The sequence below is a fragment of the Lepisosteus oculatus genome, chromosome 17 (genome assembly GCF_040954835.1).
Source record: "Lepisosteus oculatus isolate fLepOcu1 chromosome 17, fLepOcu1.hap2, whole genome shotgun sequence".
NCBI lineage: Eukaryota > Metazoa > Chordata > Actinopteri > Semionotiformes > Lepisosteidae > Lepisosteus > Lepisosteus oculatus.
This window is the reverse complement of record NC_090712.1, coordinates 19,405,027-19,420,337: the sequence shown is the minus strand read 5'-3', so window position 1 is coordinate 19,420,337 and position 15,311 is coordinate 19,405,027. Positions and strand designations below refer to the sequence as shown.

Genomic DNA, 15,311 nt, shown 5'->3' with positions numbered 1-15,311 from the left:
TCTCTCATTTGAGTATATACAATGCCTTGCGAAAGTATTCGGCCCCCTTGAACTTTTCAACCTTTTGCCACATTTCAGGTTTCAAACATAAAGATATACATTTTTTATTTTATGTGAAGAATCACCAACAAGTGGGACACAATTGTGAAGTGGAACGAAATCTATTGGATTTTTGAAACTTTTTTAACTAATAAAAAAATGAAAAGTGGGGCGTGCAAAATTATTCGGCCCCCTTGCGTCAATACTTTGTAGAGCCACCTTTTGCTGCGATTACAGCTGCAAGTCGCTTGGGGTATGTCTCTATCAGTTTTGCACATCGAGAGACTGAAATTCTTGCCCATTCTTCCTTGCAAAACAGCTCGAGCTCAGTGAGGTTGGATGGAGAGCGTTTGTGAACAGCAGTTTTCAGCTCTTTCCACAGATTCTCGATTGGATTCAGGTCTGGACTTTGACTTGGCCATTCAAACACCTGGATACGTTTATTTGTGAACCATTCCTTTGTAGATTTTGCTGTATGTTTGGGATCATTGTCTTGTTGGAAGATAAATCCCCGTCCCAGTTTCAGGTCTTTTGCAGACTCCAACAGGTTTTCATCCAGAATGGTCCTGTATTTGGCTGCATCCATCTTCCCCTCAATTTTAACCATCTTCCCTGTCCCTGCTGAAGAAAAGCAGGCCCAAACCATGATGCTGCCACCACCATGTTTGACAGTGGGGATGGTGTGTTGAGGGTGATGAGCTGTGTTGCTTTTACGCCAAACATATCGTTTTGCATTGTGGCCAAAAAGTTCGATTTTGGTTTCATCTGACCAGAGCACCTTCTTCCACATGTTTGGGGTGTCTCCCAGGTGGCTTGTGGCAAACTTTAGACGAGACTTTTTATGGATATCTTTGAGAAATGGCTTTCTTCTTGCCACTCTTCCATAAAGGCCAGATTTGTGCAGTGTAAGACTGATTGTTGTCCTATGGACAGACTCTCCCACCTCAGCTGTAGTTCTCTGCAGTTCATCCAGAGTGATCATGGGCCTCTTGGCTGCATCTCTGATCAGTCTTCTCCTTGTCTGAGCTGAAAGTTTAGAGGGACGGCCAGGTCTTGGTAGATTTGCAGTGGTCTGATACTCCTTCCATTTCAAGATGATCGCTTGCACAGTGCTCCTTGGGATGTTTGAAGCTTGGGAAATCTTTTTGTATCCAAATCCGGCTTTAAACTTCTCCACAACAGTATTACGGACCTGCCTGGTGTGTTCCTTGGTCTTCATGATGCTCTCTGCGCTTTCAACAGAACCTTGAGACTATCACAGAGCAGGTGCATTTATACAGAGACTTGATTACACACAGGTGGATTCTATTTATCACCATCAGTCATTTAGGACAACATTGGATCATTCAGAGATCCTCGCTGAACTTCTGGAGTGAGTTTGCTGCACTGAAAGTAAAGGGGCCGAATAATTTTGCACGCCCCACTTTTCATTTTTTTATTAGTTAAAAAAGTTTCAAAAATCCAATAGATTTCGTTCCACTTCACAATTGTGTCCCACTTGTTGGTGATTCTTCACATAAAATAAAAAATTTATATCTTTATGTTTGAAGCCTGAAATGTGGCAAAAGGTTGAAAAGTTCAAGGGGGCCGAATACTTTCGCAAGGCACTGTAGCTCTGGTACCCCTTACCTGAACTAACACTAAGCAGCAACATGCAGAAGTCCCGGTCTTCTCCTCAGTCCACTCATCAGCAGCTGACTTCATGTCACCCTCTCTTTTGCCCGTCTCTGAAGCGGGATAAGTAATCCCTCACTCCTCCACCTGACAGCTCTCGGGGGGCTGCTGGCGCAGAGCAGCTGCTGCCCCCCCACACAGAGGGCAGCACAGCAACGGGACGAAAAGGGTCCCTCCCTATATAGTGAGACGTCGCTACACACCTGTAAGGAATAACCATCATCACAGGGCCTGCTGCAGTGTGACCCGAGAATCAGACTGTGCTGCCGCCTTGTTCGCACCCGTTATGATTTCATGCCAGTTGCCTTGGCTAAAATCATAAAGTTTTTAAACAATCTCCCCAAGGGAAAAAAAAATATTTCCCTGGCACACACCGGGAGATTTGCCAGGACTGAGCCAGAGGCCCTGGCTGCTCCGCAGTCCTGAACTGGAAGAAGCAGCTGGAAGAATGAATGAACATGTCATGCACGTACATTTCCCCGGTAGGGAAAAAAACCCAAAACAATCTGGTTTCCAGTACATTTTAATAAGCAGATGTATTATTACATGGACAGTACCTACATAGATGTATACATGTACAAAGTGCCTTCATACCTCAGTCTTCCGTCAAAATCATACTCTCAAGAAAATTTTAATGTTTCCTCCAAGAAAAAACAAAGCACTGGTGTCACTGGTGCCTCCAGTAAGCTGAGTAACTGGAACCGGATTACTCATCTACGTCCCAGTCTGCTCCTGAAGGCCTTCAACGACTTTGCCATCATTGGTGCAACTCCTCACAGGAAGAGGACAGAAACAAAATCTCCATTTTAAAATGGCAAAGGTTACAATGATTTCTTTTCACCCATTTCCTAAATGTTAATGATGTTTTTTGCTTTCACGTTTTTGGGGACCCAGAGGGACAAGGGAACATGGCAGAACTGAAACACGAGGAATACATTCACAGTTTACAGTGCTGTTCCCCCTGACGCTACTGGATAAAACTAATAGGAGAGAAGTTGCAATTTCATAGTTCAGCCAGCAGATGGCAGTGCTCAACAATCTCAACGGGAAAGTATACCCAACCCGTCTTCCCGAATCAGCCAGCCTTTGCTCCACAAAAACAGCAAGTCTCTATCCAAAGAACAGCAACTTCTAACATGACTGTAGTCTGTTTTGGACCTTAAGTCTTGGTGTCATTCATTCTGGAAAATTACGAATGTAAATATGAACGTTTTAGAGACACCTTTTAATTCCAGTGAGACTAAATTCCTTTTTGGGGAAGAGATACAGTAGATAGATAAGACTTTATTGATCCAGAAGGGAAATTGATGCTAGTATATTTCCATAACAACTACTAGTGCAAAACTAAAGATTATCTCACATAAATTACAGTGGTTTAACCTTTGAAACCTTTAACTGCAAAACATGAACAGCTAAAAAGAAAAGATTAAAAAATAACTAAGTTTTAGCACTTTAGAATAAACTGTTAAAGTTAAATTAGTGAACAACTGACTGTTATGCTAATTCCAATTCTTCTAAAGTTTTTAAAATGATCCACTTACTTTTAACAAGTTTTTTAGGCTCCTGGTTGGTAGCACTGCAGGTGCTGGAGTGTTCATTGCTGAGCTTCAAAAGATCATGTGAACTGGTTTTCACTTTACTGTCTGATGACTTGACACTACAAGAGAAAAGATGATTGTTACAACTAATCTTTTAGTGGCAGTAGTACAAGACTGTGCAGACCTACTATGAAATACCAAAAATCTAACATATCCTATCTTGATGGTCTGTGTATTGTATCTCAAAGTCAGCCCTACAGCTCTTTTAGTGCATTTAAACATGTTAAATCAAGAGGCAGGTCAATGACTACTAAATCACACCCTTGTGGATATTTATTTTATGTGGTTGTCTCCACATGGCACCGTTCCAAAAGAAATCAGGAGTTTCACTCCACGTGTCAGGTAAAATAAGTCATTCGTCATTAAGTGCCTCAAACAATATATCGTCTCAATACTAAAGTATTAGGACCCATTTATTTATTCAGTAGCATAGAAGTAAAAGAGTCTTTGGATTTTATTTAGCAGTAAAACATTTTAGAAGCCTCATGAACTGCAGTTCCTTGTACATTTGCAGTTAATAAACCACATAAGAGAAAGCTTTCAGAACTCATCAATTTATAATAATTGCTTACACTTATATAGCGCTTTTCTGGACACTCCACTCAAAGCACTTTACAGGTAATGGGGATCCCCTTTATCACCACTAATGCGCAGCCCCACCTGGATGATGCAACAGCAGCCATAGTGCGCCAGAACGCTCCCCACACATCAGCTCTCAGTGGGGAGGAGAGCAGAGTGATGGAGCCAGTTCAGAGAGGGGGATTATTAGGAGGCCATGATTGGTAAGGGCCAATGGGGAATTTGGCCAGGACGCCGGGGGTTACACCCCTACTCTTTTCGAGAAACGCCCTGAGATTTTTAATGACCACAGAGAGTCAGGACCTCAGTTTTACGTCTCATCGGAAGGACGGCGCCTGTTTACAGTATAGTGTCCCCGTCACTATACTGGGGCATTAGGACCCACATTTAGAAATGCTTTTCCTTTCACCATTACAATGTTTAGAGATATGTACAAGTTGTGCTAATGAACTGCTGTAATGCATCGGCGTTTAACCACTAGACTGACCATTCAAGGGGGGATCTTGAAGAAAAAATATACATACTGTAGCCTAACCCCGAATCTCTCGGCACTTCAGACCAGATGTGAACAGGTTTAAAATGCATGTCACTGATCTCTGGGCCTCTGTATCTTTCATTTCTTCTTATTTATTTGCTTAACAGGCGCCCTTATCTGCACACAAGCGGTATTCTCTAGAGCAGCCTGTCATGACATGGCAAGCATTGCCTTATCACTGCACATTTCTGTTTGGGAAGGGCAGTTGGCTTTGAAAGGACGATCTCATTTTGAAATAAAGTAGAAAAAAGCAAACAGCACAGCTGTTTAAGGTACCTCAGATGTTATGCACCTAGTCACACAAACTACAGTATACAACACCATAATTTCTCAATCCTGTAGTAAATTCTAGGTACATAAACTTTAGCTTTTGCACATGGGAATAAAATAAGATAGCCCATCTTAAATACATTTTATAATATTCATGCAGCGATTGACGTCTAAGACCATTCACCAAGGACTCTTACTTATGAAACAATTTTTATCAATGTAAATCATTCATCCGACACCATTCTAAGGGTTATCTTTCAGAATAAAACTAGAGATCACTTTAACAAGGAAAACTGCATCAGCTCAGATCTCAGATGGCTTATGGGATGATACTGAAAATCTTAAGCAGCCAATTCGAAAACCAATAAACGTTAGGCAGGCTTTATAGTTAAAAACGATTTTACAACATTACTTCATAGAAAATGATTTTGCTGGAATCCCTCCAGTAAAGAGCAAACAGATACACCCCCTTGTCCTACACTGACAGGAGCTCAACATTTTCAGTCTTGAATGCTGAAAATTAGAAAGGGGACCTGATACAAAGTATCCAAAGGGATCGACAACGTCAACCCAATGGACTTTTCAGATCTTTTCAGAGAGAGAGAGAGAGAGCGAGCATTTGAACCCAAGACAGCCCACAGGGAGTAGGAATCGGCTTCACGTGCTCAGCAGAAAGGCGCAGGCCCTTGACAGGGGACTGCTGCTGGAGAGGGCGGAGCAGACCTGGGCTTGTCGAGGGGGTGAGGCTGGGAGATCGGCCCTGCTGTCCCATGGATCTCCTGCTGCCGACGGACATCCCTGGGCGGCTTGGCCACGGAGTTGATGAACGCCAGCTTCACCTGCCGACCTGGAGAAACAGCCTCATGTCAACACATCAGGGGGCCATAAAGAAGTGTTGAAGTGCCATTTCCCCCATGTTCCCAACCACATTGTAAGGTTACCTGGAGTCAGCTCTTTTTACCTTCAGCAAAAAAAAAACTACATTGAGGCTCTTCATACCGCTGTTGCCATTAAAGAAAAAAAAGGTCTTATTTGATAGGATTTAATCCTACTTCATCATCTGATCGCAAGTCAAAGAAAGCCATGTCTAGTTCACACAAAAGCACAAGATGCAGAATGATTGTTTGAATTATAGCACAAGGTGCAAGACAGTTTAGAAAAGGTGGTTACTGATGTACAAAACAAACTGTTGGGCAAAAAACTAATTTTGTCTTTGGGGAACATTATTCAATCACACAGCTTGTACAGAGGAGTTGCTGGATTCCTACTACCAAAACCTGTTGTGGATTCAAGTCGAGTCACGCTTTCTGACAATGCGCCCTGCGTTCACTGAAATTTAAATGAATGTCTCAAAGAATTTGTTAATTCATATTCAAAAATTATTTTGCATTTGCACACCTGATAAGCAAATCTTTTCTTAACCATAGTGCTGAACTACAAAACGCATTCTGGAAAGAATCATCCAGAATTTCGAAGTAATTGTACTTCACCTCTGAAATAATCCAGAGCACACAAATTAAAACTGTGATCCAGTCCCTCAGAGAGGAAGGTTTACCATTTAACCTTTGTTGACACCACTTCACTTTGAATCTATTTATAGCAGCTGACAGCAGCTGGCAAGCCTGATATACCATAGTCTTAACAAGAAGATAATCAGGATTTAAGTGTGGTGCTGTATTTAACTTTAAAAAGTAACTGTTTGCACTATGAAGGTAGTGATGTAAAGTTGGGGGGGAGAATACATATCAGTATTAACCAACTTTGAATACTATGCCCTGATGATTAAGCTTGTAATTTAAAACTTTTTTTGCTGGATTTAAACGCGTAACCTGTGGCCAGTCATCAGACAGTACATGAATACTGTTATATCCCTTGCCAGCTTTAAATCTATGTGTCTTAAAAATGGCCAAGAGTGAGAGAAGCTTCAATGCAAACATAATACTTCAATCTGGCATGGAGCTACAAATGTGTTCATACAATGTATCTGAAAAAGATATTATACCCATGATTAATTACTAACTACAAATCTCAACAGACACACTTTTACCTGATCTCAGAGTTTTTGATTAAGAGCCAAGTTACCTGCAGACAAAAGGAGCCTGAAATACTAAGCAGGATGCCAACAGAACTTTTACACTCAGCAGAACAGAACAGGGCCTGGCCTGTACTTCCCAAAACCCAATCCAAGCCCACTGCTGAAGCAGCATGTGTGGGACTGAACTGCACATGGCAGTGCTTTCGTTTCAATGAGAATTGGGGATTCAAGTCAGGGAAGCTGAGGAAAATCTTTTTATATCATTTTCAAAGTCTTGTGCTCCTCAGTCTAGCTACTCAGAAGGTCTATTCATTTACCTTGCAGTTCCACAACATGTTTGAGCATATCCAACAACTCTTTCTATAAGGGAATAACACCACAGGGGCAAGGCTAGAACTGTAGGCACCAAGCGGGAAGCTCTTGACACAAACCTTTTGGTTTCCCAGAATGTGCAGAAACAATGCTTTGGGTTAGTTGTTTCAGCTTCTTCTCTCTCTCTTCAAAAAGTCTTAAATACATTTCTCTCCAGGACTCGTATTCCTGAAGCTGGTGGTTCCTGAAGTCCTTCTTGCAGTGCTTAATCCACAGGTGGTCCGTCTCTCCTATGTACACCTGAAGGACCCAATACATTCAAATGTATTCATTCAAAGAAACAGTTTGAATAAGACAAGCTGCCAAGTACTTTGACTTGCAACACCTAGAATTGCGCAATGCAGTGCACAGCCCAGGAGAACAAACAAGACAGTCATTGTTAGAAGTGTGCCATGTCGCATGCACTTCTGACCTGGTTTTAAATTAATTTTCATCTCAGCTGTGAGAAACAGGTGTGCCTTCCCTTCCACACTGGGAGCTGCAAGGGCAGCTGCTGATGTCTGATTCAGAACAGAGCCAGGAAACAGTATTTAAAACAGCAGCAGGAAAAAAAAGAGAAACCATGCCCCTTACACAGGGAATAGGTCTGAAAAAACTGGAACTGACCCCAAACCACAAGATAAAATGTGTCTCATCTCAGATGGGTGACAATGTCACTGTAACCAAGCCAAGGCGCACACTGTAAGAAATGCAATAAGGCAACTCTGTGAACTAATTGGTTTTCAGTAATTGACGTCATGGACAGAAGGAAAATTCTACATGCCAAATAACTGCAGCGAACCTCACAGAACAGCCTCTTAAGTAATTTGTATGTTTATCCTCCAATTACATCTCAGTACAAATGGGACCACAAGACAAATCATGCTTGTGGACTTCAACTGTAGGCTTTATTGTTATCCAGTGCCTATTTCAATGGGACTACATGAAATGTCAACAGAGCACGTAATCGGACTGATCTCTTCTAATGTCACACAGTGAGAAGTCAAAACAAGGCGTCTCCCCCCTTCGTCCCATCTTCAAGCCTCAAGCTCTTACCGGGTTGCATTCTTCAATGCGAAGCAGCTGTTCTGGAGTACAGCGCTCCAGCACAGGCTCGAGAATTTCAAAGGGCACCCCTCCAATCTCGTACAGTACTGGAAGAGACAACTCTGCTTCACCACCAGCCTTGCGCTAAGGCCTCAGAGAGGAAAAAGGGCACTGGCACTTACAGTCAATGTTGTTCTGAAGCGCACGGATGCACTGCTGGTACAGAGTCATCATGGTTGGCAGGAAAGTGGTCTTGGTACCAGAATAAACTTGCATCTTTGTATTCAACCGCTGCCCAGTAAACACTGGGGGCACTTCACAGATACTAGGGACTGCGGGCTTGGCTGTAAACATAACATTTTGTTTATATTAACACATTCCTCCACACACGTATTTTTATTGAATTCACCATATTTGCAACAAGCACCTTCACACTTTCTTCAAATCAACATCTACAGTAGGCTGGGCTGATTGCTCCAGGCTCTGTAAAGAATGCATCTCCTTGAAGTCTGTGCATTACATTTCAGTGAATCCAGAGATATAGTCTTTTCTTAAACATACAGCCTGTAATATAATATACTCAATGAGATCTAGATGCAGTTTTAGCTTCTTGATTCAAACGTCTCACTGTTTATAAGTATTCTGCAGTTTTAATTCGATTTCTGTTGTTTCCCAGTCTACCTCGACAATCGACAATGACATCTTACATTGACAACTCCACATGCAAAACATGGTCCTTTTCATAGATTGTTTCTCCAAGTCCAGTACCACCTCTCTGATACACTGTACATATTCACAGGCAGTACTTTGACTGTGGCATTACACCTTGTATTCTGGGTCACAGACTTTACATTAGCAGAATAGGAGGCCATTAAGGAAAGTCAGGTTGCTGCTTTAGGTGGTGTTACAGGCCAGTAGGTGACATTATCCATTGTGAAGGAGAATATCCAAACCAATGCCAACTAAATTACATGCACAGACCTTTCTTCTCATGGGAAGGGAAAGGAGACAATTCTGACATGAAAGATGGCGCAGGAACATTCAGGACGTCTGTTGCTGATGCAGTTTTAACCTAAGGTGGAAAAATACTGAAATTAGAAAGAGATTGTTTTGACTGAGACAGGCATTTTGGTTCACAAATACTGTACATAATACAGATACTAAAGAAGACTGGAAGTGATTAGAAAAGGTACCATTTTAGGATGTTCCTCCCTGGTGCCTTTGTCATGTTTTGCACCAGGTTTGATGTCCACTGTGTGTTTTGAGGTGGGCTCTGATTTATGCTGACTGCTTTTATGTTTCTTTACCGATTTCTTTTCGGCTTGAGACTTCTTTTTTCTTTTGGGTGACTTGAGGTCATAGCTCAAGTAGGACTCAAAAGACATGGCAGGAGTCTCGAAGTCGTCATCGCTGTGCCCCTCCTTCTCCTCAGCGCTCTTCACATCCTTCACAGCTCCCTTTCCCTCTCGGCTGGATCTCGGGCGGCAGGGTGACTCGACTTTTTTGTTCAGCTTTTGTTTTAGCGAATCCTGCTGCACGGGAGCCGAGCTTGTGCCTTCCTGTGGCTTCCGATCCTTCAGAGAGCTCCTGGCACCAGCCCTCTGCTCCTCTGTCACCGAGTCAAATTCCAGCAGCTTCTTCCTGTTACTCTTAATCCTCGATTTCTCTCCATCGCCAGGCCAAACCTCTGGCGTTTCAGACGTCTCCAGGGAAACTTTTGTAGACTTAACGCACCTTTCTTTTTTCACAGTATCAAGGGCCGTACTGGAGTCTTCCACTGTAACATTTTCAGAATAACGTTTCTCTTTTCTAGCTTTGCATTCTTTTGAGGTCCAGCTTGAAGTAGATGCCGCTCCGGACTTTGGCAACTTCACGCAGTGACTGCTCTTGGATTTTTTGTGTCCAGAATCAAAGTTTTCCAGTCCCTGGTTCCTGCTAACAGAACTAGGTTTCTTCCCAGGAGCCGGTAAACGTGTCCTGTTTTCTTTTTGAAAATTTGACTCCTTTGTTTTAAAGGCCTGGTTATCTGGCAAGAGGTCATCCTGGGTAACACTAAAAGAACAACGGTTAGATATCCATTTCACTGATGGTTTAAAACACACCTTAGAAATCAACCAGGGAGGTTTTAATACTAGTATTTAAGAAATTCAGGGATAGGCCTGTGAAGCTCCATAATGCCATTTAGTCCTGCATATTACGTAGGCAGGCAAGGATTATGACTGGGTTTGATTTCTGCACACAGCAGTGTGTGAAGCTACAGAGCTTAATGTAAAAAGTCATTACCTGCTTGTTTCCCTGGGAACCAGTTTTTTCCACCGATCAACTAATTTTTTGGCTGTTTCACTAGCATTTTCATGCTTCCGGAAGCCATTCACTGTTTTCCCTATTCCTGTTTCCTGTGAAGAACAGGAATTGAAACGGAGTTAAAGATCAAGTAAAACATACAACAAAACAAGATCAGATATGGTGGTTAAACACCGCAAACAGTGTTTCATACCTACTTTTGCCCTCCACAGTTTTTCCTACATCTATAACTTGTTTTCCAGAATATATTTACATTGGTCATTAAAAACATTGCACAAGCACAGATATCCTAGATTATCAGTGTAAAAGATTAAAGGAGTTCTACCCAACTGGAACGTATGAATACAGTATTTAAAAATACATCTACAGATAATCCAACAGTACCAAAGGTATGGAATTCACATTTAAGAGGGTTGACTCTTACCACAAGGATGTCAAGTGTTATATCCAAGTCTTGTAGTCTCTTCAGTGCTTTAATAACCTACGAGAGGTGAAAGGGTGTTTTAACAGGCACTGCACAGGGTCACAGAAAAGACAGGCTGTTAAATTACAAACACAAAAGCTTTCCACCTGCTCTGCTTCCCCCCAACAGGCCAGAGGAGCCTTCCTGCCAGCTGACAGCGCCAAGGCAACAGAGCACAGAAAAACCCAAAGAAAGGGACCTTCGTAGAAAAAGACTGCAAACTACACAGGACAAACGGTCTACAAATGTACTTTATACCTGTTTCCCCAAAGAGAATACAGTAAGAAGAGCACACCAAATAAAACCAGTTCTCGGAAAAGAAGGAGAACTACACCTTATTACTGGATACTGGATAAGTCATTTTGTCAGAAAGGAACTGAAGCACAATGTAATTATTTTTTCAACATTCCATCCCTGTTTCAAGCACGCAGGGGCTAAAAAAAACATACCGAACGGCATCATTTTGAACTGTTAGGCAACAGAAATCCATCCTTTTTCAAACCAAACTAAGTGGGCAACAATATTTAACTTGCATAGCAGTGACAAGGGATCACAGTAAGACTGTCAGATGGATCATCTTTTATTAGTGCCAATCGGACGGATTGTATTGTCCACATGAACACTTGTGCACAGATTCACTTCACAGCTGCGGTTTTTCATTTTTAGGGTGACACTGAAGCTCTTTTGGGGATCTTGTACCCATAAGTGACCGCAACCCCGCGACTAAAATAACGTACTGATGCCAAATGCAGTCCACTCATTCCCAGTTCAAAAGGAGATGTCCATTCATTCCTGAAGTAACCTCCTGTCTAACCGCACAGCACTGAAACCCCCAAAATGAACACAAAAAAGAAGAGCTACCCAAACCATTATCGGTACAAACACCAAATATGGGCAGCACCTCTGAGGCTGCCTAGAAAGCTGGAATGGCTGAGTCCGCACTGAGATCAGGAGCTATCTATGGGAATACCACAGCCTGAGCTACTCCATTTACCACCTACTATAAATGGGCAATGGGGAATGCAGCAGCAGCTAGCTACCTTGTCTGTAAAAAGAATTAGCTGATCTCACAAGCAAGCATTGACGTACAGCATCAAGCTGGAGGGCCAGGAGCAACGAGAGATTTACAGCAGATGTCACTTGGGCCTGGATGACTCGGGTTACACAGTGTCCGCCCCCAGCAGACCCTGCCAGCGTACCACAGACCTGGGGCACCCCAGTCCTGGCGGGCCGAGAGCTACTGCACAAAGCCTGGTTTTTCTTCCCCACTTGTTGGGGACACAGGGGATACTGGTATATGCACCTAGCTGCTGAGAAAGAACTAGTTACTGTAATATAAGGGTACAGCACAGTGCAGTCATTTCCCTGGTGGCTCAAAACACACCTATGAGGCCAGCTAATACAGTTTTAATATGAGTGCTTAAGGAGCCTGGGAATCTTGATTACTCTGCCAATTCACCCTGCATATTCAGAAATAACTGAGCTCTCATGTAGCAGTACTACTGTTCAGGGTACAGTTGCCTACAGCCTGTAGAAAGCAAGAAGTGTGAGCTATTTTTATACTCATTCCAATATCATTAATCACAATAATAAACTGGTGCAGGTTATCATCGGAGGAGACTCACTTCATGCACCACTGCAGTGCTGCTCCCCCTTTGTCACACAGGGCAGCCGTTCTGTACAGGGCAGGTCAGGTGAAGAGGTGAGAAACTCTTCCACCAGCCCAGTAGAGCTCCACTAACCAGGATGAGCTCTGGGCCCATGAGCCACTGGGCCCTGGTATAGACTGGACATCAGAGGTTTACTAGATGCATCTTTTTTCTACATTTATTTTGCAAAAGGAGCATTCTCATCACACATTTTAAATTTCTTATCTCAGCTTATCACAGATTCTCTCAACATTCACCATTTAGAGAAGAAATTAGATAAGTTGAAACAGCAGAAGTCCTATTTTGCTCTTATATTGATCACAAGAATAATATTCTTCCAGTAAGTACCTTTTAAACTAAAAGCAATTAAAAAAAACAATAAACCACTTCGCTCTTAACATATTTAAAATCTAAAGTCTGGTATTGCTAGCCACTGTATCCATATAAACCAAAATAGAACGAGCTACTCAGATCGCTAGCACCTGTCAGGCCTGAATTCACAGGGACACCCAACAGAAGTTAAACTACAGACTCCAATTCAGCTCACATCTGCTGAGCGAAGACACAAAAGCCAAGTTCGATTTCTTACAAACGTGTTCTCGTTTTTAAGTAAGCTGCAGAGGGACAGGTTTTTGAGTCTTACCACACCTTTATCATACCTTCCTGAAACCTTAACTTGCGCCTCCAAGCTGTCTGCACAATTCGTTCGTTCCCTTCATGTGAAAAGGTTTGAAACCACATGTTTTTGGATAAAGCCAGTCCGTACAATTTAAGAATCGACTCCAACTTGAATTTACAAAATTAAAAATACCCTTGTCGTATCTGATAACTTTGAGGCTTGGGAATCTTATGAACGGGCAAAGAAGCGTGCCTGTTTATTTAGGTACGACAACAATCAGTCGGTAGCACTGCGTATTTACCTTTTTACATTCCGTCGCTTTATTTAGTTTTTGTTTCAATTCAAAAACTTCTTCCAAAACATCTACAGCAGCCATTACAATTCGGCAGGCTTATTTTACAGAGATCCTGCTCTTACTAACCCAAAGGCAAAAATCCCGCAATGCCGTCTTTTTATACAGGGCGGTGCCTGTGCGTGGAAGAGCTTGAGGAGCGAAATTGCTTTGGACGAAGAAAAAACCTGTGTCGAACTGTGATTCAATAACACGTCTTTAAACTGAAATTGCGCTGCGGCGCTCTATCGCCTCATGTAGGCTAGACAACTATCAATCTCGGCCTGTTTTAGTTGTTACTGCTGCACAGTGATGTGAAATGCGCTAAGAACTTTTTTATGATTTTTACATTTAAAGCCAAGTCAATTTCCGAGTTTCGCCGGGTTGTACGGGAAGCACGCTGGGATATAAATTGGGATAGTATGTATTGGGGAGGGGCTTTCGTGGAGGATCCTTAAATAAATGATCTTTTACATTCCTTAATGAGTTATAGTCACTCGTCTCATTTCTAACTATACTTTCAGACGTTTCCCATTGTTAACCATCACACTTAGTCTTTTACTGGTGTTGGTGTTGTAATATTGATAGCACTGTTCTTATTTGTTTTAGGGTGCATTTAAATATCCATATTTGCCTTCCTATGTCTATTTAATCTGCAATTCCTCTTATTCATTTTCTTTAACCGCATCCTGTTATTTTTTATCGTTTCCTAAAGCTCTTTCTCATTTCTAGATATTTTATTGATTCAGCCCTTGTGGGTTTTCGCTTTCTTGATTTTTGATTTGCCTATTGCGTGAATCTGCTTTGATACTGAAACACAGCATCTCCGCGCTTGCAGTTCCTAATAACCCTCACGAAACACTCCACATTAAATGCAATTTCCCAGATGTTTGTCACTTGAATTTTGACTTTTGTAAGTTCCTTTTCACAGATTTACGTCTTTAAAAAAGATTAATTAAAAAAAACCTAGTAGAAATATGTAAATGCAAATAAATCATTTCAAAGTTACCACAGAAAGTTTCTTAATAACCCGAACCCGAAGAAAAGAAGAAACATTTTCATCTCAGTGAGGCCTTACCATTGCCCACAGCCACCTTCTGAAGTCGTTAGCCGGAGTGGGCGGACAGCGAGCACTGCACTGGGGATCAGCCCCCGAAACTGACGGGTTCGAGCCCTTGTTGGGGTCCTGGCTGTGTATGTGCGGCCAACATTCAGCGTTTCACTTGGACTATTTCAGTAACCTATCCAAATAACATGGACGAATACTGTTATTCGCCATTGCCAAAACGATCTTCGTTGACTCCTGGGTAGAATTAAAGAAACGTTAAGGAAATTGGCGTTTTACGTTGTGTGTTTTTTCTTGACATCACGGCAATGGTGTTCATTTTCACAAACGGAACTGAAATCGTGAGCGACATGATCATCATGCATGCAGCCACCCAGCGGCACCACAAACCGGAGCCTCGGTCCGACCCGGGGGTCTCACACTGCACATCAGGGCTATACTCCGTAACGTAACATACTGTGCTTGGGCAATTATACAAAGGTATTTTTGAATATTGTCCTGTGTTTTTTTTTATTACTTTACAGTGGTAGCTGTCTGTGTCACACGGTCTCCCAACAACTGACTGTTTGAGATTTTTTTAAATAGTTCGCTTTCTTAGCATTGTGAGGTTGTACATTATAAATAAACAGCCAGGTTTATTTCAGCGTTAGGTTGTAACTTATCGAAGCCAGAACTACATAACCGGAGCAACCATGTGCCACCAGCCACTGTTACTGTCCTGAAACGCACTGACCGTTAAAGCGCGGTTACC

General features: G+C 42.2%; 1 protein-coding gene across 2 annotated transcripts; it reads right to left on the bottom strand.

Annotated features, from left to right (window-relative positions):
• Window positions 1–2,220: 2,220 nt before the first annotated feature.
• eloal (elongin A, like) lies at window positions 2,221–14,895 on the bottom strand. 2 transcript variants are annotated; one of them, XM_015362712.2, is made up of 11 exons: window positions 14,573–14,895; window positions 10,857–10,913; window positions 10,412–10,524; window positions 9,322–10,180; window positions 9,110–9,200; window positions 8,311–8,472; window positions 8,138–8,235; window positions 7,162–7,342; window positions 5,419–5,542; window positions 3,255–3,370; window positions 2,221–2,485 (listed from the first exon to the last, which is right to left on the bottom strand). In XM_015362712.2, exons 1-11 carry the CDS (start codon window positions 14,573–14,575, stop codon window positions 2,424–2,426), a joined length of 1,866 nt encoding a protein of 621 aa, XP_015218198.1. In that variant the 5' UTR covers window positions 14,576–14,895; the 3' UTR covers window positions 2,221–2,423. The 2 variants fall into 2 exon arrangements, with proteins under 2 accessions (XP_015218198.1, XP_015218196.1); XM_015362710.2 differs by lacking the exon at window positions 14,573–14,895 and adding an exon at window positions 13,465–13,805.
• Between the last annotated feature and the right edge of the window lie 416 nt (window positions 14,896–15,311).

What these genes read in the sequence shown, in the direction of transcription:
- eloal (XM_015362710.2), bottom strand. Translation starts at nt 13,539, where the DNA reads ATGGCTGCTGTAGATGTTTTGGAAGAAGTTTTTGAATTGAAACAAAAA. An exon ending in TAACACTTGACATCCTTGTG is followed by an intron (nt 10,525 to 10,856) that starts GTAAGAGTCAAC and finishes TGTTCTTCACAG; the next exon opens with GAAACAGGAATAGGGAAAAC. An exon ending in GGGAGGAACATCCTAAAATG is followed by an intron (nt 9,201 to 9,321) that starts GTACCTTTTCTA and finishes TTTCCACCTTAG; the next exon opens with GTTAAAACTGCATCAGCAAC.